The sequence below is a fragment of the Oncorhynchus mykiss genome, chromosome 6 (genome assembly GCF_013265735.2).
Source record: "Oncorhynchus mykiss isolate Arlee chromosome 6, USDA_OmykA_1.1, whole genome shotgun sequence".
Classification (NCBI taxonomy): domain Eukaryota; kingdom Metazoa; phylum Chordata; class Actinopteri; order Salmoniformes; family Salmonidae; genus Oncorhynchus; species Oncorhynchus mykiss.
Window position 1 is genome coordinate 29,729,621 of NC_048570.1, and position 21,855 is coordinate 29,751,475.

Below are 21,855 nucleotides of genomic sequence, written 5' to 3' on the forward strand. Positions count from 1 at the left end.
GAGCTTAAAAAGTCTTCTTCACTGACCATAATTTTCACGTGTCTGACAGATTGCATGATGACGAGTTTCTCACACAACTGGCCGATCTGGGTGATGTTTTTTCTCGCCTGAATGATCTGAATCTATGATTACTGGGACTCTCCACAACCATATTCAATGTATGGGACAAAATTGAGGCTATGATTAATAAGTTGGAGCTCTTCTCTGTCTGTATTAACAAAGACAACACACAGGTCTTTCCATCATTGTATGATTTCTTTGTGTTCAAATGAACTCAAGCTTACAATGTTAAATGTGATATAGCGAAGCACCTGAGTGAGTTGGGTGCGCAATTATGCAGGTACTTTCCCAAAACGGATGACACAAACAACTGGATTCATTATCCCTTTCATGCCCTGCCTCCAGGCCACTTACTGATATCTGAACAATAGAGCCTCATCGAAATTGCAACAAGTAGGTCTGTGTGAATTTAATTTAAATCAGAAACCACTGCCAGATTTCTGGATTGGGCTGCGCTCAGAGTATCCTGCCTTGGCATATCGCGCTGTTAAGACACTGGTGCCCTTTGCAACCACGTACCTTTGAGAGTGGATTCTTGGCCCACACTCTAGCATGAAAACTAAATACAGGTACAGACTGTGTGTGGAAAATGATTTAAGACAGACTCTCTTCCAATACAGCCCAACATTGCACAGTTATGTGAAACCTTTCAAGCACACCCTTCTCATTAACCTGTGGTGAGTTATTCATTATTTTTGATGAACAAATATAGTTTTATATGTAAGATGCCTAAATAAATAGATCAATTGTTGATGATTGTTATTATTATACACTGCTCAAAAAAATAAAGGGAACACTAAAATAACATCCTAGATCTGAATGAATGAAATATTATTAAATACTTTTTTCTTTACATAGTTGAATGTGCTGACAACAAAATCACAAAGGTCTGGATTTGGAGTCACACTCAAAATTAAAGTGGAAAACCACACTACAGACTGATCCAACTTTGATGTAATGTCCTTAAAACAAGTCAAAATGAGGCTCAGTAGTGTGTGTGGCCTCCACGTGCCTGTATGACCTCCCTACAACGCCTGGGCATGCTCCTGATGAGGTGGCGGATTGGCTCCTGAGGGATCTCCTCCCAGACCTGGACTAAAGAATCCGCCAACTCCTGGACAGTCTGTGGTGCAACGTGGCGTTGGTGGACGGAGCGAGACATGATGTCCCAGATGTGCTCAAATTGATTCAGGTCTGGGGAACGGGCGGGCCAGTCCATAGCATCAATGCCTTCCTCTTGCAGGAACTGCTGACACACTCCAGCCACATGAGGTCTAGCATTGTCTTGCATTTAGGAGGAACCCAGGGCCAACCGCACCAGCATATGGCCTCACAAGGGGTCTGAGGATCTCATCTCGGTACCTAATGGAAGTCAGGCTACCTCTGGGCGAGCACATGGAGGGCTGTGCGGCCCCACAAAGAAATGCCACCCCACACCATGACTGACCCACCTCCAAACCGGTCATGCTGGAGGATGTTGCAGGCAGCAGAACGTTCTTCACGGCGTCTCCAGACTGTCACGTCTGTCACGTGCTCAGTGTGAACCTGCTTTCATCTGTGAAGAGCACAGGGCGCCAGTGGTGAATTTGCCAATCTTGGTGTTCTCTGGCAAATGAAAAACGTCCTACACGGTGTTGGGCTGTAAGCACAACCCCAACCTGTGGACGTCGGGCCCTCATACCACCCTCATGGAGTCTGTTTCTGACCGTTTGAACAGACACATGCACATTTGTGGCCTGCTGGAGGTCATTTTGCAGGGCTCTGGCAGTGCTCCTCCTGCTCCTCCTTGCACAAAGGCGGAGGTAGCGGACCTGCTGCTGGGTTGTTGCCCTCCTACGGCCTCCTCCACGTCTCCTGAGGTACTGGCCTGTCTCCTGGTAGCGCCTCCATGCTCTGGACACTACGCTGACAGACACAGCAAACCTTCTTGCCACAGCTCGCATTGATGTGCCATCCTGGATGAGCTGCACTACCTGAGCCACTTGTGTGGGTTGTAGACTCCGTCTCATGCTACCACTAGTGAAAGCACCGCCAGCATTCAAAAGTGACCAAAACATCAGCCAGGAAGCATAGGAACTGAGAAGTGGTCTGTGGTTATCACCTGCAGAACCACTCCTTTATTGGGGGTGTCTTGCTAATTGCCTATAATTTCCACCTGTTGTCTATTCCATTTGCACAACAGCATGTGAAATTTATTATCAATCAGTGTTGCTTCCTAAGTGGACAGTTTGATTTCACAGAAGTGTGATTGACTTGGAGTTACATTGTGTTGTTTATGTGTTCCCTTTATTTTTTTTGAGCAGTGTATTATTATTTGTGCCCTGGTCCTATAAGAGCTCTTTGTCACTTCCCATGATCCGGGTTGTAACAAAAATTCACACTCATTCTTATGTTTAATAAATGTATTGTGTAGTGCATGTGTGGCAGGCTTACAATAATGGCAAAAAAAACATTTGAGAGTGCGCTGACCCTGGTGCTAGAGGGGGTACACAGCTGGAGGTTGAACATTTGAAGGGGTATGGGGACTATAAAAAGTTTGGGAACCACTATCTACCAGAAACACTACAACAACAAACAGCAGGTTTGGAGACCCCTGGTGTAGGTTACACAACTGAACGCATGTCGGGAGAACGGTCACATTGAGCTGTGTGTACTATAGGTTAACAGCCACAGTGCTGGCCGGTGTTCTGACCTGCAAGTTGGCTTCTAAGAGCCTCTGATTTGGTGGAGAGCGATGTGCACTGCTCTTCTTTTTCGCCAAGCTTCTGAAGCAACTCTGAAAGAAAGAATTAAGAGACTGACACTATTAGCTTGCATCATTCAAGCGCTTAGCACCATGCCGCACAAATACATGTACTATATGTACTAATCTACTATGTACTGCCTGGCCCTGTGGACCAATAAAACATTATCTTTTTATAAAACCACATCATTATTAGTCATTAAATTAGCTTGAAGTCAACATTTTGTCTCTAGGAATATGATACGTCTTGCTGATAAAAACACGTTAGTCTTTGTTTTCTTATTACTTGGGTTACGTTACAGGACCAACATGGTCAAAGTAAATATATTTACCTTGCATAGTTTGTGTTGACTTAGTCTGATCGTCTGTGCTTTCTGACAGTTTTTGTTTCTGAGGAAATAAAACTTTGATGAATACATCCATGCATGCTTTAGTCAGAAAGGTACTCCATGACAAACCTCAAAATGGTTGCCAATTACTAATGTTATACACAAGTTTCATCATAAGTGTATAATTGAAGGTCTACCTATAGGTAGATACTTTACCATTGCCATGAAAACAAAAAGCTAGCATTTCAATACTATGCTCGTCCTTAACTGAGCTTACCTTAAGCCTTACAGTCCCATCAGTCACGCAAGGCCACCCACTCCCATTCCCTGGCTCCTCACCACCCCACATAAGCGCTAGTACTCACCAGGTTGCCCAGCTCTTGCTCCAGAGAGCCCGTGTTCTGCTGCACAGAGGTCAGGCTCTGCTGCAAGGAGAGGATCTCCTGCTGCCTGCCCTCCAGCTCAGAGCTCAACTCACTGACCTACAGCCACAGGCCAGGGCATGACACCATGGACATGGAGGACATTTTTGGGGGGGAATAAATGAGTGACATTATGAATATGAAGGACAAGCTAAAAATGAATCCAAACAAAACAAAGTAATGACTGAAGGTAAGCGTAAATCATAACATGACATACCAGTTGTATTTATTTCATGCCTATATTTATGGTAAACTCACATGGACGTAAAATAGAAACTGGATACACGGACAATGGGAGGATGGCATGGGTATGGACCTACCTTGTTGCCCTGTGACCAAGCTTGTCTCTGGGTCTCCTCCAGCTGGGTCCTCAGACTCTGGAGCTCTTGGTTACCTTGGCCTGCCTGGGAGCGCAAAGCCTCCATAGCTGCCACCTGCTCCTGGACCTCCTTGGCACTGTCCTGGGTGTGCTGGACTAGCTTAGCCTCCTGCTCCTCCAGTTCCTTTACCTTCAGCTCAGCAGTGTGCAGTTTGACTAGCACATCCTCCATCTCCACCAGGTGCTGCTCCTCAGCACTCTCCACACTGGACCGCAGGCTCTCCTCCAGGCGCTCCTTCTCCTCTGACACGACCAGCAGCTGTTTGTTGAGCTCCCCCGTCTCCTGTGCCCGGGCTGCAGCCTCTGCCACACACCTGGCCCCAGCCTCTTCCAGTGCCTGCTTGTGCTCCACCTTCAGCCTCTCCAGGGCACTCTTGGTCTCCACCAGCTCTGTCGCCTGGGAGCCAGCCCCTTTGCTGAAGGAAACCTTCATCTCCTCGATGGCCTGCTGGTGTGAGGCGATGGCAGATTCCAGCTTAGAGCTCCACAGCTCTATGACATCTGCATTCTCCTTCTCATTCTGGCTGACGTGTAGCTTCAACTGCTCGTTGTCAGTGGAAATCTTGGTGGATGAGACTTGGAGCTGGGCCATTGCCTCACTGTGTGCCTTCTCCTCCGCTGCCAGCTTCTCCCTCATCCCGGCAAGCTCAACCCGTTGCTGGTCTTCCTGAGAAGCCAGCTGAGCCCTCAGAGAGCTCACTTCCTCCAGGAGAGGGGAGGTAGTGGAGTCTGAGCCCTCTGACTCTTGCTGGGCCTCCAGACGCAACCGCAGGTCATCCACCTCCCTGGTCCTCAGCACCAGGTCCCTCTCTAGCTCCATTATGCGGGACTTCTCTGAAACTGTGGCCACCTATGGGACGGCACAACTTTGGCTCAAACAAAACTGTGTTCTTCAACCTTTGGAAACAGTGTGATTGTGCATGTACTGTTGAATCCCCCTGCCATCAGACAGGTCTATGGGGAGGAATCTTTTCAAAGAGGGTCCTATAGAAACAGATGTCCACCATAGTTGCAGTAGTAGCGTAAAGCAAGTAAACAGTGCAATCCCACATTTACATAGGATGCCTACAGTTGAAATATTACACTGCCCTCTAGTGGATATAAAATGAAACCATATCATTCCTCACACGTAATTCTTGTGTATTGAACAACACTCCCCAAGTGCTGCAGCGTTTACTGGTTTTCATCCTTACCTTTTAATCAGGGGTCGATTTAGACCAGAATAAAACCAGATAGACTTTCTTGCCAACTAATGATATTAACCTATTAATTAAGTACCAGGGGAAAAGAAAACCAGTAGACTAAGGCTCTTGAGAATGGCAGTTGAATACACCTGCATTGGCGCACACCCCTGAGGGAAGCACAGAACAATTGCTAAGGGATGGGAGTAGGACAGAGACTTACAAAAGGCGGGGGATACTAGATGGGCAGGGCAATTGGGGCTTGTAGGATTGGGGGGGGTGGGACAAAGGACCACTGGGAATAAGGGATGGTTGCATGGCTACCATGTCCTAACAGCAAAGTATTTGAGACTGTGTGCTAACTGTGAGCAGAGGAACACATGGAGAAAGAGGCAAAAGAATCAGACGGCTTTGCCGTTCTCTGGGTAAAACCTAATCGAAAAATAACAAAATTGTTGTATAGTTAAACTAAAAGTATAGTAAAAAAAATAACCCTGATGTTTTCAAATGTTTTCAGTGACAGCAGTAAAGTGGTTAAGACTGCTGTACTGGTGACACACAGGAATGTGAATGGTTCATGTTTGACAAAATGGGAAGAAAATGAAAGCCTGCGTAAGATGCTGCATATTATAAAGCAACTTTGAAATTGGTTCTTGGAACTACGGATAAAGCCAATAGATAATATTAGTTGCTAGCAAGTAAAAATATTAGACAATTACACCATTCAATGTTTACTTAGTGACATTCAATTGCAGCTACAGTGCCTTCAGAAAGTATTCATACCCCCTGACTTATTCCACTTTGTTGTTACAACACAAATTGTTCCATCTACACACAATACCCCATAATGACAGTAAAAACATGTTTTTAGACATTTTTTCAAATGTATTGAAAATTAAATACAGAAATATAATTTACATAAGTATTCACACCCCTGAGTCAGTGATTCCAGCTGTCTGTCTTTCTGGGTAAGTCTAAGAGCTTTGCACACCTGGATTGTACAATATTTGCACAAAATAATTCTAAGTCTTGCCATAGATGTTTAAGCCGGTTTAAGTCAAAACAGTAACTAGGCCGCTCAGGAACATTCAATGTCATCTTGGCAAGCAACTCCAGTGTATATTTGGCCTTGAGTTTAAGGTTATTATCCTGCTAAAAGGTGAATTTGTCTCCCAGTGTCTGTTGGAAAGCAGACTGAACCAAGCTTTCCTCTAGGATTTTGCTTAGCTCTATTCCATTTATTTTTATCCCCCCAAAAGACTCCCTAGTCCTTGCCGATGACAAGCATACCCATAACATGATACAGGCACCACCATGCATGAAAATATGAAGAGTAGTACTTGCCACATTTTTTGCAGTTATACTTTAGTGCCTTATTGCAAACAGGATGCATATTTTTTAATTGTTTTATTCTGTACAGGCTTCCTTTTCACTTTATTATTTAGGTTAGTATTGTGGAATAACTCCAATGTTGTTGATTCATCCTCAGTTCTCCCCCATCACAGCAACTGTTTTAAAGTCACCATTGGCATCATGTTGAAATCCCTGAGCGGTTTCCTTCCTTTCCGGCAACTGAGTTAGAAAGGACGCCTGTATCTTTGTAGTGACTGGGTGTATTGATAAACAATCCAAAGACTAATAACTTGATTATGCTCAAAGGGATATTCAATGTTTGATTTTTTTTGTTTTTATTTACCCATCTACCAATAGCCATTTATTAGGATCCCTATTAGCCGCTGCAGAGACATCAGCTACTCTTCCTGGGGTACCCATGAAACATGACATTATACATAGTACAGAACATTATAAGTCAAGGACTGAAATAGATCCATTTAAAACGGTCTTCTTTGCGAGGCATTGGAAAACCTATCTGGTCTTTGTGGTTGAATCTGTGTTTGAAATTCACTGTTCGACTGAGGGACCTTGCAGATAATTGTATTTGTGGGGTTCAAATATGAGGTAGTCATTCAAAAATCACATTAAACACTATAATGGCACACAGTGAGTCCATGCAACTTGTGACTTATTAAGAAAATGTGTTTACTCCTGAACTTATTTAGGCTTACCATAACAAAAGGGGATGAATACTTATTGACTCAAGACATTTCAGCTTTTAATTTTTAATTAATTTGTCAAAATTTCTCAAGACACTTTGACATTATACAGTTAGTGTGTAGGCCAGTGACAAAAGAAAATCTAAATGTAATCAATTTTAAATTCAGGCTGTAACACAACAAAGTGTGAAAAAAGTCAAGGGGTGTGAATACTTTCTGAAGGCACTGTAAATATTGACTCCTACCGTTCCCAACCCTCTAAGGCAGAGAAGGTCAGAAAAACAGCATATGGAAGCCAGTGGTACAGCCATCTGGAGATCCTCTGTACCCCATCCCAAGATTTTCAACATTACCCTGGCCCCATCCCCACTCCACCCCTCTTTCCAAACGCAGCGCTATGTAGAGCAAGATCCATTACCCTAGTGTCTTCTAACTCTCTCTGGAGTTTCTCAGCTTTGGTCTTTTCAAAGAGCAGGCTCTGTTCAAGCTCCTTAATGTGGGCATGCTCCAGTTTGGTCTGCGTCTGTTAGTAAAGAAGGGAGAGGAAGAGAACACAACCAGTGCCACTATCACATGCCAGCCCAACACAGAGAGGAAGAGGGAGGTGGGAAGATTTGCGGGTGGGTGGTTGGGTGGAGGAGGGTGTGGAGGGAGGTGGAGTGGGGATGGGAGGGGAAGGGTACCCCATGCCTAGCACAGATGAGCATTGGGGATGTTGCTGAAGGAAGGTGATATGAGGATATGGGAGAAGGAGCATGGGAAATGGGGAGATGTGTTATGCTTATGGGTATGCAGAGGAATACATGCAGAATGACCTGGTGAACCACAACAGGGACAGACTATGAAGGAATGCATAGAGGCATGTGTGAACTGAGTGAGTGAGCCGGCAAATGAGTGAAAATCTAAATGGACGAGACCCCCCCCTCCACCCCCCACTTTACTCCATGACATGGAGGGCCTTCATGCACAGAAAAGGGACAGCAACACTGCTCTCTCTCTCTCTTTTGTGATTGCTCCCATTTGTAAAGATCACTGATCAGTAGATCAATAAAGAAATACCAAAAACCCATGTACATTTATAAACAACTTAAAACAGACAAAATCAGTAAACACTGTAGAATATGGGGCAAAACATATAAAAAGGACTAGTACTCTTATAATGTAGGCCCCATCTGATAAACACCTCCCCCTCACAAAACTGATACATTAAGGTTAAAATGCCCCTAATAATTCAATGCTACCAAGTGCAGAACATTTACTTTGGATTTCAACAGATTGCAATGGGAAGGTCAGAGGTCAAGCCTGTGACAAGACTGTGAGATGGTGGAGGGGAGCATCTCCAGTGGTTCCATGCTTAGCACTGGGCCAACATGAAGGACAGGGGGAGGAGAGGACACAGAAGCAGTAACATCACTGATTGAGGTAGGTAGAGGACAACATTAGTACACCGTCAACTGTTGCCGTGTTGGTTTGGTTTTAGTTTTTTTTGTAAGTTTGTTTTTAAAAGCTGCATGCATGTGCTTAATACATTTGTTGCAGTAATTAGTACACAGACCGTTAGTACGCAAACAAAATAAGATAAAAAAGGGGTATTACTTTAACCCCGTGGCACTCATTTTTAAAGATAACGTTTGTAGTGGAATGCCTTCAGGGTAATTGGGATGGTCCCAATTGTAGTGGCACTGTGGGGTAGATAATGACAAATCATGTTCATGTTATAAACAGCCACCCTGAGCCCACTTGCTTCCGAGTATCTGAGCCGTAAACAAAGATATGGGTTGCCAAGGGAGAGGCAAACAATTGTTAGTTGTTTTCCCCCAAAATTGCCCACCTTTCCTCATTCCCATCAAATGGAACTAGAGAGATGTGTTGGGGAACAACACTGTGCTAACCTTAGTCTGATGTACCACTGGTATTTCTTAACGAGTGGAACACAGGAAATAAATAAACACCAACAAATTCCTAAAATTATTCTCGGATCAGGTGTTCACTTCAAGCAAACTATGTTTAGGAACATTCAAGCTATGTGAATCCCACTGTGTGGATTTCTACATGTTACATAGTCATGAAATGAGAAAGACCTCCAGATTTGTGCAGATCTGCCTGAGAAAGGCAGTGTGCAAATTTGGAATAGTAGTTTGGGGGCGTTATTTGTAGATCAGCGAGTATGCGCAGTGCCATGCTCAGGCTGACCCTCTACAATGCGCAGTAGCATGACTTCATGGATACTAGAAGCGCATGAGAGCCAGGCTCAGTCAGGTCTGATTCTGACACAACCCTGCTCCATGTGGGAATGGATGACCTTGCTGTCACTTGTGAGTGCCATCAGCACCATAGAGAGAATGAGATTTCAGTCAGAGTCTCATTTTACAGGGCATATGAGATGGCTGTGGGAACTGGGCAGGACGGATCTCTGGTCTACGTAGACAGACTGGAGAGAATATGTACTGCTCAGTCCTTGGCATACTAGTCTAAGGAGATGGCAGGGTAGTGATCAGTGACAACTTAAAATCCCAAGCCGGAGGCCAAACTGTTGATCTAATGCATATAGAGTATCCAAATAGTGACCTTCGGTAAGATATAGTTTCTTAATATAAGGCACATTCTGCACTACTCTAATCTCAGGGATCGGGAGCAGGGATGTTCCAGAGTGACTTAATTCCAGAGAGGAACTCCAGTCTGCATTGTCATCAAAACGCTTTTACCTCAAAATGTCCCAATTTGACAAGACAGGGAGTTTCAACTGCAGTCCTGATGAGCTGCAGCGTTGGTGTACTTCTGATACACCTCAGCATCAAAGTGATTAATTCCAGTCACTTAGGGGCAGATTTCGACTTGAGATAGGGGAATGTGAATCAAAGATTCTTCTCTGTGCATACAAAGAAAAGCCGTATACATATTTCTGGAGTGTGTGTAGAACGGTGTGTGTTTACCTCCAGATCTCCTTTGGTAATGCAAGCTTCCTCCACGCGAAACTGAAGGTCCTCCACCTTTCTATCACACAGAGCACACTTCATATTATAGTTCAGAAACATTGAACACAAGAGGTCTGAAAAGGAATCATGGATCAAGAGGTCTGAAACAGAGTTTCAAATCTGAACTTGGAATCAAATTCTAGGTTCTAAATTCAACACTCCACTGTGGAGATTGGATACACATACTTCATCTGCCCCCCACCCATTTTCCCTTTGTGATACTGTGCTGATAATCTTATAAACACATATTTCCACCATCAGCACATAGTTATACCCATAGTAAGACCCCATGCCCCCAGGCCTCCTGCCACCCCCAGGCCTCCTGCCACCCCCAGGCCTCCTGCCACCCCCAGGCCTCCTGCCACCCCCAGGCCTCCTGTCACCCCCAGGCCTCCTGTCACCCCATACCCCTCTGAATCCTCACCTTTTCTCCTCCTCCAGCTGATTGAGCAGCTCAACCTTCTCCTTGTCAGCAGCCTCCACCAGGGTGCGTAATTGGTCCATCTTGGCCTCCATCTTCATATGATACACATGAATATGCATTAATTAAACAGGTCATGAATATAGGTCCTGAGACACCCAAGAAAAAACATTATCGAAGGCAGCTATGCATCCAGCAGCAGCTAAAAAAAACAAATATGTTTTCTAATTTACAGTGTTGAGCATTGACAGCAGATGGCAGTGCAGAGGTTTATGTGACATGAGTGTTTGATTGAGTTACAGCACTAAGGTGTTTTCATGGCGCCAGATTTGTCATTGTCATGCATGACATAATACACTTTTGCTAATGAGAGTTCCAATGCTGGAACGTCCTGGATCTCATCTGTGGGGAATTTATGTGTAAATAATCCTGAGGGCAAACCTTGTATGCTGTGTTTGTGTAAACCATGACTGGGGACGTGTGCGTGAGTGTAAACCATGACAGGGGACGTGTACGTACGTGCGTGCGTGCGTGCGTGTATGCATAAGCCATAAGGAGGAGTGCGTATTGACCTGTTCCTGGTCATCTCTCAGCAGGGTCAGTTCCTGCTCCACCTCGCCCACATGGGTGGTTGCCTTGGTCACCTCTGCCCTCTCCATGTCCCGCTCCGCCATCAGCTGCTCGATGTGCTGCTGCTTCTCCTTCAGCACCTCCTGAACTGCTGTGGTGCCAGAGATCTTCCTTGAGTACCGTGATGACGTTTCTGTCAGCTGTGGTGGGGGACCGGAGAAGAGTGTTAAAGACTGGTGAATTGGGGGGATGGAGTTCTACCAGACAAGACCCAATTAAAGAACAGACATCTTGTTTACACTGCAGGTGTGTACGTGTGGGAACTTATGTGTGTGTGTCTTTGAGTGTGTGTGCGTGTGTTTCTCACCAAGCCTGTGCGACTGGGCTTGGCGCTGACAGAGGAGGTCACAGAGCTCATGGAGCTGATGGAAGAGGTGCTGGGGCTGCGCTTCAGGCCTGAGGGCGTGGCCACCACCTTCCGCACCGTGGTCTTGGCCTTGGCCGGCGTGGTGGAGGGGAAGCCGATGCGCGTGACCTTGTGGACTGGGGCAAACAGGCCATACTTGGGTTGGCACTGAAAGTATCTGGGGAAACACAAATTAAGGGCATAAGACAAAAAAACATGTCAGTGCCAACTAAAAAAATAAAACAATGTTTTACAATATATAAATAACACCCATAAGACTTGGCTGTGCTTAACTTTCTTTTATGCAAATTGGTTACCAGGGAGTGGCATCTTTCTCAAACCTGTCTGATAATACTCTCTGGTCTGATTACCTGGTTCCTGCCACTGCCCCATCGTTTTTTCCCAGGGGCTCATCCAGTTCCACACCACACCACTCTCCCTTGGCAAAGTCCGTTTCACCAAGAAAGCGAACCACACCAGCTTTTGTGCCACCAACCTGCAGAGACAGTACAAAGAAAGAGTTCAGAAAAGCCTAATAAAAATAATAATTTAACTTATAGAACACTTTTCATTACAGAAAGAATATCCAAGCGCCTAGAGGGTAACTAACTTGGCTTGTAATAAAAACCACTAAGGCAACAGTACATAATAATAATCATCAATACATGCAACCTGTCAACATCAAAGAGCTGATAAATCAGTCAGCATTTACTTTTCCAATTCTCTAAAGGGAGAAGTGAGAAAAGCACCCTCTCTTCAAGTGAATATTGCAAATATTCGATCTTGGATCTCCACAGACGAGTTTGTTTTAGTTTGCTACTATATATGGTATTTTTGTGGACAGTCCGTCACATTTCCTCTGAGCGTCAGTGACACACTTCCTCTCAACACAATATGTTACACAGCCTGAAGCTGACTATGAGAGAAAGAGAGAGGGGCCTTGGCCAACACTCAGGAAGGAAGGTGCTCATAAGAGGACAGAGCTTGGCTGTGAACCGAGTGACTATACACAGACACTGAGCTCACGGAGGCGTGTTAGAACGTACGTTCTCATTGGTCAGTGAGAAGTTGGGAGTGAGGTGGGTGGGTGGAGACTTTGTTCTGCAGACACATTCCTGAGTGATTACCATGGTGAAAGGGGTCAGTCATGTGACTCTGAGACCAGCCTGTATTTACGGCAAAGTCGCCACACAAGGGGCAAGAGGAGGGGGTGAAGCCGGGGCTTGCCCAGGGGAGAGGGGGAACATTTGAGACTAACTTGCAAAGATGAACTAGCGAGCAGGTGCAGAAAAATAAGCATCGGGATAAAAGCTTCGGGATAAAATCTGCCTGATCCAAAATAACCGCTGCTTTCAAAGTGTTAATGAACTAAGCCATACCAAAACACGGTCTCCATTCTTCAGCTCCCTCTCCCCCTTCTTGACTGAGCCGGTGTCTGAGAGGTTGGAGATAGACTCGCTGTTTGTGCGTGCCAGGTTGGAGGCTGGAGTGGCGGGCATTGCAGTTGAGGCCTTCTTGACAGAGGGGGTGTGAGAGGCCAGGCTGGTGGTGGAGGGGGTGGGTGACCCAGCCCGGGATGGAGGTGCTGTCTGAGTACCGTTGGCCTCGCCCTCTGTGTAGGACAGCTTGGAGGGGCGAGTGAATATCCCCTTCAAGGGCTCACACTGGAAGTAGCGCACCCCTGCCACCGAGCCATCGTTCTTCCCAATGGGCTCATCCAACACAATGCCAGCCCACTGTCCTGGTGCAAACTGAGCATCCCCCAGGAACTGCACCACGCCAGGTTTGTTCCCATTCACCCACACCCGCTCCCCGACCTGGAAGTTCTCCCCGCCATCTTGCGTCCCTACTGCACCGCCACCTGGAGTGGACTTGTCGGCTGCGACTACTTTGGGTCCGGCTGCAGGGAAACGGGTGGAAAACATCCAATTACTGCCAGTGAGCCAACTTCACTGGGCTAACAGATCTAACATGAAGGAGTTAGCTCACAGAACATGACACATTTACCTTGTTATTCAATACTTTCAAACTCTTACCCCATAATGCCATATGTTATGTACCATCAACAATTACTGTTGCCTGATATTGTATATACAAATAAACTTGGTCAAATGTTAACAGCTGACCAATGTACAAATAATTGTTCATTGGATGACATCATTAGGTCACACTTCACAGTCACATTTTCACATGACCTTTGACTGTCAACGATTTGAAACAAAATAGCAGCACATTTCACACAGCAAGATAAAGAGCACTGTGTCTAAAGCCTCTAGTAGACTCACTTCACCCAATTTCTCCTGCTGAAAAATAGAGGTAATCCACCATATTGGAGAGATTTTAGGGGTAAATACTACAGCCTACGGATCCAAAATGGCCAGTGACTGATAAGGTCTACAGCATAAGGTCTACATCAAATCTAATCAGCAGATCCAGACTGATGAAGCAGTAAAGCCCCTTTTATTACAACCGTAAGCCGATTGATGACATCCAAGCCAGAGGTTAGGTGCTGTAGCTCCCACAGCCGGGAATGAGAAGCAGCCAGGCCATGTGAACCGCTGGTGCTGAGGAGGAGCTCTTACCAGTGGAAGGGGAGGTCTTGGTGGCTGGCGCCCCCGTCGGCCTGCCTATCTTGCTGGGTGCTTTGAGCCCGCTGGGCTTGGCTGTGCTCATGTTTCCTCTCTGTGTGCTGTGAAATCCACAGGGCCTTTCTGTCCGTCAGTGGGCGCCGGCTGACCCCAAACCATCGACGTAGTTGTGCTCAGCCGCTGAGATGACAATGCTCTCTGAGTAGTAGCACCAAAATAAATGAACCACAAATAAAAGACAGGAAAAAGGGGCGAGGGAGGGAAAAAAGGACCCTGTTAAGAGAAAGGAGATACATTAGTGCAACAAACAGCTTTGTACAGTATGCACTTTTTAAATATTAGCCTATTTACTTTGCATAATAGACTACTAATGATAATAAACCACATTAAAGGAAATGGGATGTTCAATAACCATAGACTACTTCAGTTAAATGGAAAGGAGGAAGGAGTGTTATTCCACTGGTCCATTTTGTACTTTTTTTTTATTTTCAAGACACTGGCTTCTTACATTGATTTGTTCATTTAGTTCAACTTCAACATCATGGGTGGCACTGCCAAGGGTTATTGTTTACAATGGACTAATGGTGAGAATAGATGGGCTGAATGGTCTGTCCTCGACATGCAAATGATCTTATGTCAATGTAGGCAGTCTGTTGTCACAACAAGCAGAATCTCTCCCCCCGTCACAGTGAGTTCTATACTAAAAATACTCAGTCACAAGCCAGGCCACATTCTAGTGTCTCTGTGTCTGCATTTGTCACCACCATACGAAAACAAGTTCTCTCGCTTTCCCTTTCACTCTCTCACACATGCAAAGTCGATCAGTCTTCTGTATCAACGACCCCAGTACCATTCATTTGCACTCATATTCGATTTTTTGTTGTTGTTGTGAAAGACAGTGTGAGGCACCTGACCAGAGCATAAATCATCTTTCAACACCAAACATAAAGGCCCCAAGGCCCCTACTTGTCAGCCAGAGTACACTTCTTTTTTTGTTGTTGCTCAATACCTTGTTGTTCTACCCTCACTGCTTTACTAAGCAGTTCTTAAAAATGGGCCCATTACATTCATTTAAAACACAAATGACATCTTTCTAAATTCCTCACATTCCCACCACTAGTGCTCTGCTGTGTTACTGTGTGTTTGCCAGAGTCTTGGGCCCTCCCTCTTCACCATAAACTGTAGAGTTTGTGTGAAGAGGGAGGGATTAGTGCATAAACATAAAGGAGTAGGGTGTTTAGCAGCCCTCCTACAGGACAGACTACTTTAGCTAATAGCTAAAGATGCTACAAGGGTCTAGCCTACCCGTTACTACCGGACTGACAATGAAAGAGTGACCTTGCCATAATCCGGAAATGTTTGTGTTGTCTTTTAAAGATTTCTCAATAAGGATAGATAACACTACAATTAGGATACTATTCATGTGAGAAATAGCATTAATAATGTAGTAACTGACGAAGCCGTTGGCCCAGAGGTGGCAACGTGTGGTACTGAAGGTAGGTCAGACTGAATTTTATTGATAGTCTGCTAAGACTTGCACCGAGTTAGGAACTCCAAAGCCTTGAAATAATGCCTGTGGTTAAGAGACAGAGCAGCAGGTGGACAGCAAGGCTAGGGCAGTGAGCCTCCAGCCTGCACATATCACTTTACCACCTTACCCCTGGAGGTCAACCACACACTACTGCAGTACTGCTGCTATGGCAACACAAACTATGCACTATTATTGTAGTAGGAGGTATGTGGTCCAACAGAATGTCATCCAATAGGAACCCATTTTCTACACAACCGTTCTACATCTGGCGTACTGTTTAGGCTATAAGGTGAGGCAACATCAGTAATGGAATAGTTCAACTTCCTACATCCATTTCCCTGACTATTATGCTGCCAGCCCTCTGAGTGAGAGCATCTAACATTATCAAGTCACCTTGCATAACGGAAAACTGCTAACTAAAATAATTAAAAATAGATCTTGCAGCTAAGTCACAGACACAAAAGCCTAGATCTATCGAGCACTCTCTCTCACACAAACACACATCTGCCTGAATGCCAAAATAGATCTCTCAGCAGCACAGAATAAAGGGTGAATCAGCAGCATTGACCCAGTTTCCCTGCAGCCCTCCAGTTTTCGCTCTCTGTGTCTTTGAATGGCACTGATTTGTGCCCCGAGGTCAGGAGGATGAGCACAGGCCCTCAAGGAAAAAAATCACAGAAATTATTGATATCTTTGTGGCAGCGAATAATGAGAGGATACATAGAAAGAGTAGAGGGGTCTATCTATTGTTGTGGCTGTTCTATTTAAGATAGTGAACTTATCTGTTCTACTCTATAACAAATTAAAAAAGAGCCACTTTACGCCAAATGTCTAGGCCGACATTTTCAAAGCTGTAACAGTATTAAACAAGAACAACCTCCCCAAAAACATGACTACATCTCGTACATTGCGTCGCAAACTTCTTATGTCTTGAATCTATAGAAAATGCTAAAGTCAACTTGCTTTCCCAAATAGACCAGCAATTTCTAGACTTGAAACCTGAGCCTTACATTTAGAAACTGTGGACATCTTGTGCCTATGAAAGTGATAGAATGTTCTCAGCTTTCAGTTTATCGGTGTAGTCAGCTGGTAATGGCAGGCCTAATCCTTTGCTCCTGACTCCCACTCTAATCTCTAGTTAGGAAGGCAGCCAAACACCAATGTTCTGTCAATGCAGGTTTTGGGTAATTCGCATATCCTAGTGATGAACATGCAAAATGACATGGTACTATGGAAAAGTTACCATACCAACTTCTTAAACTAGGTTACTAGTCAGGGTATTTTCATTAAAATAATTCCCATCCAGGTTAATTTAAATGAATTAACTTTGATTTGTTTAAATTTAAACTTACTTTCAAACCAGGATCATTTGCTGAAGCGCTTGTTTGACCCACTTCCTGTAGTGTGCAGACATTTTGTATTTCAGTGTCTCATTACATGTTTCTTATGGCACTGGGTTCACATGCCACCTGCAGAAAGTAAGCACTTATTAAGAATTTACACAATGAACTCCACCAGTGCATGCTGTAAATTTAGGAGATATCAAAAATCAGATTGAATGGTGGACCAGCAAGCTATTGTACTTCCAAATAGTTTTTCAATGAAGACGGCACTGTAAAAATAAACATAACCTTGGTGCTCTGTTCGGATACATGACATGGGTGGGGACTGGAAGAGGACGTGTTCTGTAAATCAAATGTACTTCTGAAACTGATTTGAGGGCCCAAAACATAGAGATAATCAAGTTCCATGTATGATTACTTGTTGCAGGAGCTTATCTACAGCATATCTGGCTTAGCTAAACCATGCACAGTAGGGAAGCATCGCTCTGACAGTTAGTTCGTTCTCTGAATGCAGGAAAAAGGCAATGGACCTTGCATTTTTCACTGTACAATATACTTTTGCTGACATCAGTAGTGAAAAAGCCTAACTAAATGACACCTAATTTGCTTATTATGAATAATTGCAATGTACTGTACCCTCCACTTCCCCATTCCCTTCATGAAGGGCAAAAAGAGTAATTAACTTTCTCAGAGAAATGGATGCACTTGGAAACAGTTATGTTATAATTAAGTCTGATTTGATAGAGCAGTCTGACTGAGCAGCAGCAGGCCTGTAATCATTCATTCAAACAGCACTTTCATGCGTTTTGCCAGCAGCTCTTCGCAAGCACAGCGCTGTTTATGACTTCAAGCCTATCAGCCTAATGGCTGGTGTAACCAATGTGAAATGGCTAGCTAGTTAGCTGGGTGTGCGCTAATACCGTTTCAAACGTCACTCGCTTTTAGATTTGGAGTAGTTATTCCCCTTGCGCTGCAAGGGTCGCAGCTTTTGTGGAGCGATGGTTAACGATGCTTCGAGTGTGGCTGTTGTCTATGTGTTCCTGGTTCGAGCCCAGGTAGGGGCAAGGAGGAGGACGGAAGCTATACTGTTACACTGGCAATACTATAGTGCCTATAAGAACATCCAATAGTCAAAGGTACATGAAATAAAAATGGTATAGAGAGAAATAGTCCTATAAATACTAACTACAACCTAAAACCCCTTACCTTGGAATATTGAAGTCTCATGTTAAAAGGAACCACCAGCTTTCATATGTTCTCATGTTCTGAGCAAGGAACTTAAACGTTAGCTTTTTTACATGGCACATATTACTTTCTTCTCCAACGCTTTGTTTTTGCATTACTTAAACCAAATTGAACAGGTTTCATTATTTGAGGCTAAATTTATGTTATATATATATATATATATATATGCTTTTTTTTTTTTTTTTTTTTCAATCGGCCGATTAATCGGTATTTACTTTTTTGTTCCTCCAATAATCGGTATCGGCGTTGAAAAATCATAAATCGGTCGACCTCTAATATAGTCTGAATGCATGTTTTATTGACCCATCTCCATCCGGCTTTCAGGGGTCACTTAATTTTTTAAATTGTAAAGATAGGCTGTTTTACAACGCTGCAATAAAATAAAAACTATCACTCGAATATCGTTGGTTTAAATCAGTGCACCACTCTCACAGTCTTTCTCTCCATCAATTCCATTCAAATAGATAATCCGGTTCTTGATTGAGATGTCCTAGCCTACCTCTTTCAGGTATACGTTCAATGCAGTATTAGCCTTCTATATAGGTAATTAATGATGGGTTATGCATAATAAGCTTCTAACTTATAGCCTCCGTCTCTTGCACAATACGCACGCACCTGAGCTCCGCTGGTGTTGCTCCTTAGCTCTTGGAGTCCCATGTAGGAAAAGATAGAATAGCTTGCTGGACATTTTATTTTGCATTTCTTATATCAATATACTATTTGATGTGGTACGCAAGCTCTTGTTTTCTGAATGTTAAATACAGCAGCCAATAGAAATCACAGGTACTGTCATTGGCTGCCACCTTTCCAACAAGTCAGTTCGTCAAATTTCTGCCCTGCTAGAGCTGCCCTGGTCAATTGTAAGTGCTGTTATTGTGAAGTGCAAATGTCAAGGAGCAACAACGGCTCAGCCGCTAAGTGATAGGCCACACAAGCTCACAGAATGGAACCGCCAAGTGCAAAAGGACGTAAAAATTGTCTGTCCTCGGTTGCAACACTCCCTACCGAGTTCCAAACTGCCTCTGGAAGCAACGTCAGCGCAAGAACTGTTCGTCGGGAACTTCATGGCCGAGCAGCCATATACCAGACTAATATCACCATGTGCAATTCCAAGCATCGGCTGGAGTGGTGTAAAGAGAGCGAGCAGTGGAAACGCGTTGTCTGGAGTGATGAATCACCCTTCACCATCTGTCAGTCCGACGGAAGATTGTGGGTTTGGCAGATACATAGTGCCAACTGTAGTGTTTGGTGGAGGAGGAATAATGCTCTGGGGCTGTTTTTCATGGTTCAGGCTAGGCCCCTTAGTTCCAGTAAACAGAAATCTTAACGCTACAGCATACAATGACATTCCAGACGATTTCTGTGCTTTCAACTTTGTGGCAACAGTTTGGGGATTGCCCTTTCTTTTTTCAGCATGACAATGACCCCGTGAGCACAGCGAGGTCAATACAAAAATATTTTGTTGAGATCTGTGTGGAAGAACTTGACTGGCCTGCACAAAGCCCTGACTTCAACCCCATCGAACACCTTCTGGATTTAATGGAAAGTCAACTGCAAGCCAGGTCTAATCACCCAACATCACTAATGCCCTTGTGGTTGAATGGAAGCAAGTCCCCACAGAAATGTTCCAACATCTAGTGGAAAGCCTTTCCCAGGCTGTTATTGCAGGACCAACTCCACATGAATGCCGATGATTTTGGAATGAGATGTTCGACGAGCAGTTGTCCACATACTTTTGGTCATGTTGTGTATTAGTCAGCCTATTAATTATACAAATAGGCCCTATTATATTTCAAAATGAAAATCAAATTTGCTAGCCTATACTTGTAACTTTGTAGGCTGCATGTGCTGCACCATAATCCCATGTTCTCTGCTTTAACATGGTTTGAATGATGTACGTAATTCCAGTCCATATTATACAATACAGCACAGCAATAGAATTTACATTAAAAAAAGATTAGCCTACAGGAACTAGTTTCATTTATTTACCCAAGAGAGCATAGAGTTGTGTAATGTGCAGTAGCCTATATCATATATGTATTGGATAACGGCATGGTCATTTGGACTGGGGATCCTTAAAATGTCTTTAACGTATGGCTCATCAGCATCAGGTAGCGTCAGTCTTACATTTTCGATCAAAGCTCTTATCAAATCCAGACATAGGCCTATTTATATGCTTTATAATGCTTTGAATGACACTTCCGGTTTCAGCGGGAAATACCAGGTTACCACGGAGAAAATATATTTATATCTGTGCCAGGGAACATAGTCCAACTTTTCTCTGCATTAGATGCACCACAATAGCAATGCAATTGGCTCTCTCATCAACCTTTTACTACGCAAGCCATTCTTCCCATCATTGTCTCAATGGAAATGCCAGTGTTGCTAGTGTATTGCTGCAGATTCCTGGCCGATTTCCTTCGTAATAAAAGACCAATAATATAATTAGGCCTATAATGGAAAGAAAGAATATCAGGGCAAATAACCTAATATTTTCTTTGTAACTATAACTTGTTACAATGCTATAACCATGTTAGTACTACTATATTCTGTGGGGTGCTGTAACAAACACAAAGCTGTGGGAAACTAAAGTCCAGAAAAAACAATGTGCCCTATATGCTTTGTGTGGTTAACAATCGCATGCTGAAAAAGAGATTCAGGGACATGCAGGGACACTCAGCATGGGACTTAAGGCTCTTGGTCTAAAAGACAGCTATTGAATAGCACTTGACTAGTCTTGACTCGTGCACCAGCCAGTGGGCAGGCTTAGCTTAAAGAAGAGCCTTGGCACCTGCCACATCTCTTGAAGAGCCTGCCCGAGCGAGTGGCTATAATCACAAACAATGGAAGGAGCTGAGCTGTGTGCCATCTGCACTCTCATAGGTTTTCTTGGTAATTTGCCCAATCATAAGGCCTACTATGTCCCTGTCCTCCCTCAAATCGCTTCCCAATATTGTACACTGTTCGACTGTAGAAAGTGTGAACAACACATCATACATTTGAATCAAACACACCCCTGCTGCCCCCCACCACATATTGAGTGCACTAAAGACATGCTCCAGCTCTTCTCTTTGAGGAAACATCTACTGGGGTCATTATATAGCCACCTTAGTGATGGCAGCAGAAGGTGTGCGGAGCACAGACACTTCATTAGCTGTTAACAAAAAGGCAGGATCCTGCAACCCCCAATACCTATACCTCCCCACTTACAACCTTCGATAGGCCAACACGAACACAACCAGCCTGGTTCAGCACTTGTCTTCTAGAGCTAGAGTTGAGTTAGGCCTAATGCCCCCCCCCCCCCCCCCCCCCCAAAAAAAAAAAAAAAAACACATGTAAAGTTGTTTTCATGGCTTGGTTGTAAAATAGGCTCATTAGACACATTTTTCCTCCAGCATTGCCTGTACTTTAAAAAAGCCTAAACTTTAGGACATTCAAGAAGCATTGTCAGGTTTACTTGTAATACCAAATAACTGTTATTTTTTAAGTGCCAGTTTCATCATAGCAGACATAGAAATCGTGCATATTAAATCATAAACAATAGCCTAATCAGACAGCTCAGTTTGGGATCGACTAAATTCTGAAACATCAGTAGTACAGTGAGCAAA

General features: G+C 44.1%; 1 protein-coding gene across 12 annotated transcripts in view; it reads right to left on the reverse strand.

The window, feature by feature from the left end:
- LOC110525694 (CAP-Gly domain-containing linker protein 1) overlaps nucleotides 1-21,855 on the reverse strand; it is a 48,345-nt gene that overhangs the window by 23,562 nt on the left and 2,928 nt on the right. For 7 of the 12 annotated variants that reach the window (XM_021606051.2, XM_021606049.2, XM_021606046.2 and 4 more), the window contains exons 2-13: nucleotides 14,123-14,401; nucleotides 12,920-13,440; nucleotides 11,912-12,036; nucleotides 11,502-11,718; nucleotides 11,137-11,334; nucleotides 10,568-10,659; nucleotides 10,102-10,162; nucleotides 7,587-7,691; nucleotides 3,875-4,783; nucleotides 3,498-3,614; nucleotides 3,136-3,193; nucleotides 2,753-2,836 (exon numbers count right to left, since the gene is read on the reverse strand). In XM_021606051.2, coding sequence (XP_021461726.2) covers nucleotides 2,753-2,836; nucleotides 3,136-3,193; nucleotides 3,498-3,614; nucleotides 3,875-4,783; nucleotides 7,587-7,691; nucleotides 10,102-10,162; nucleotides 10,568-10,659; nucleotides 11,137-11,334; nucleotides 11,502-11,718; nucleotides 11,912-12,036; nucleotides 12,920-13,440; nucleotides 14,123-14,213 — 2,578 coding nt within the window. In that variant the 5' untranslated portion in view covers nucleotides 14,214-14,401. Of the gene's footprint in view, nucleotides 1-2,752; nucleotides 2,837-3,135; nucleotides 3,194-3,497; nucleotides 3,615-3,874; nucleotides 4,784-7,586; nucleotides 7,692-10,101; nucleotides 10,163-10,567; nucleotides 10,660-11,136; nucleotides 11,335-11,501; nucleotides 11,719-11,911; nucleotides 12,037-12,919; nucleotides 13,441-14,122; nucleotides 14,402-17,011; nucleotides 17,129-21,855 lie in introns of all 12 variants that reach the window. The other 5 variants (XM_021606050.2, XM_021606048.2, XM_021606047.2 and 2 more) reach the window with 3 other exon arrangements.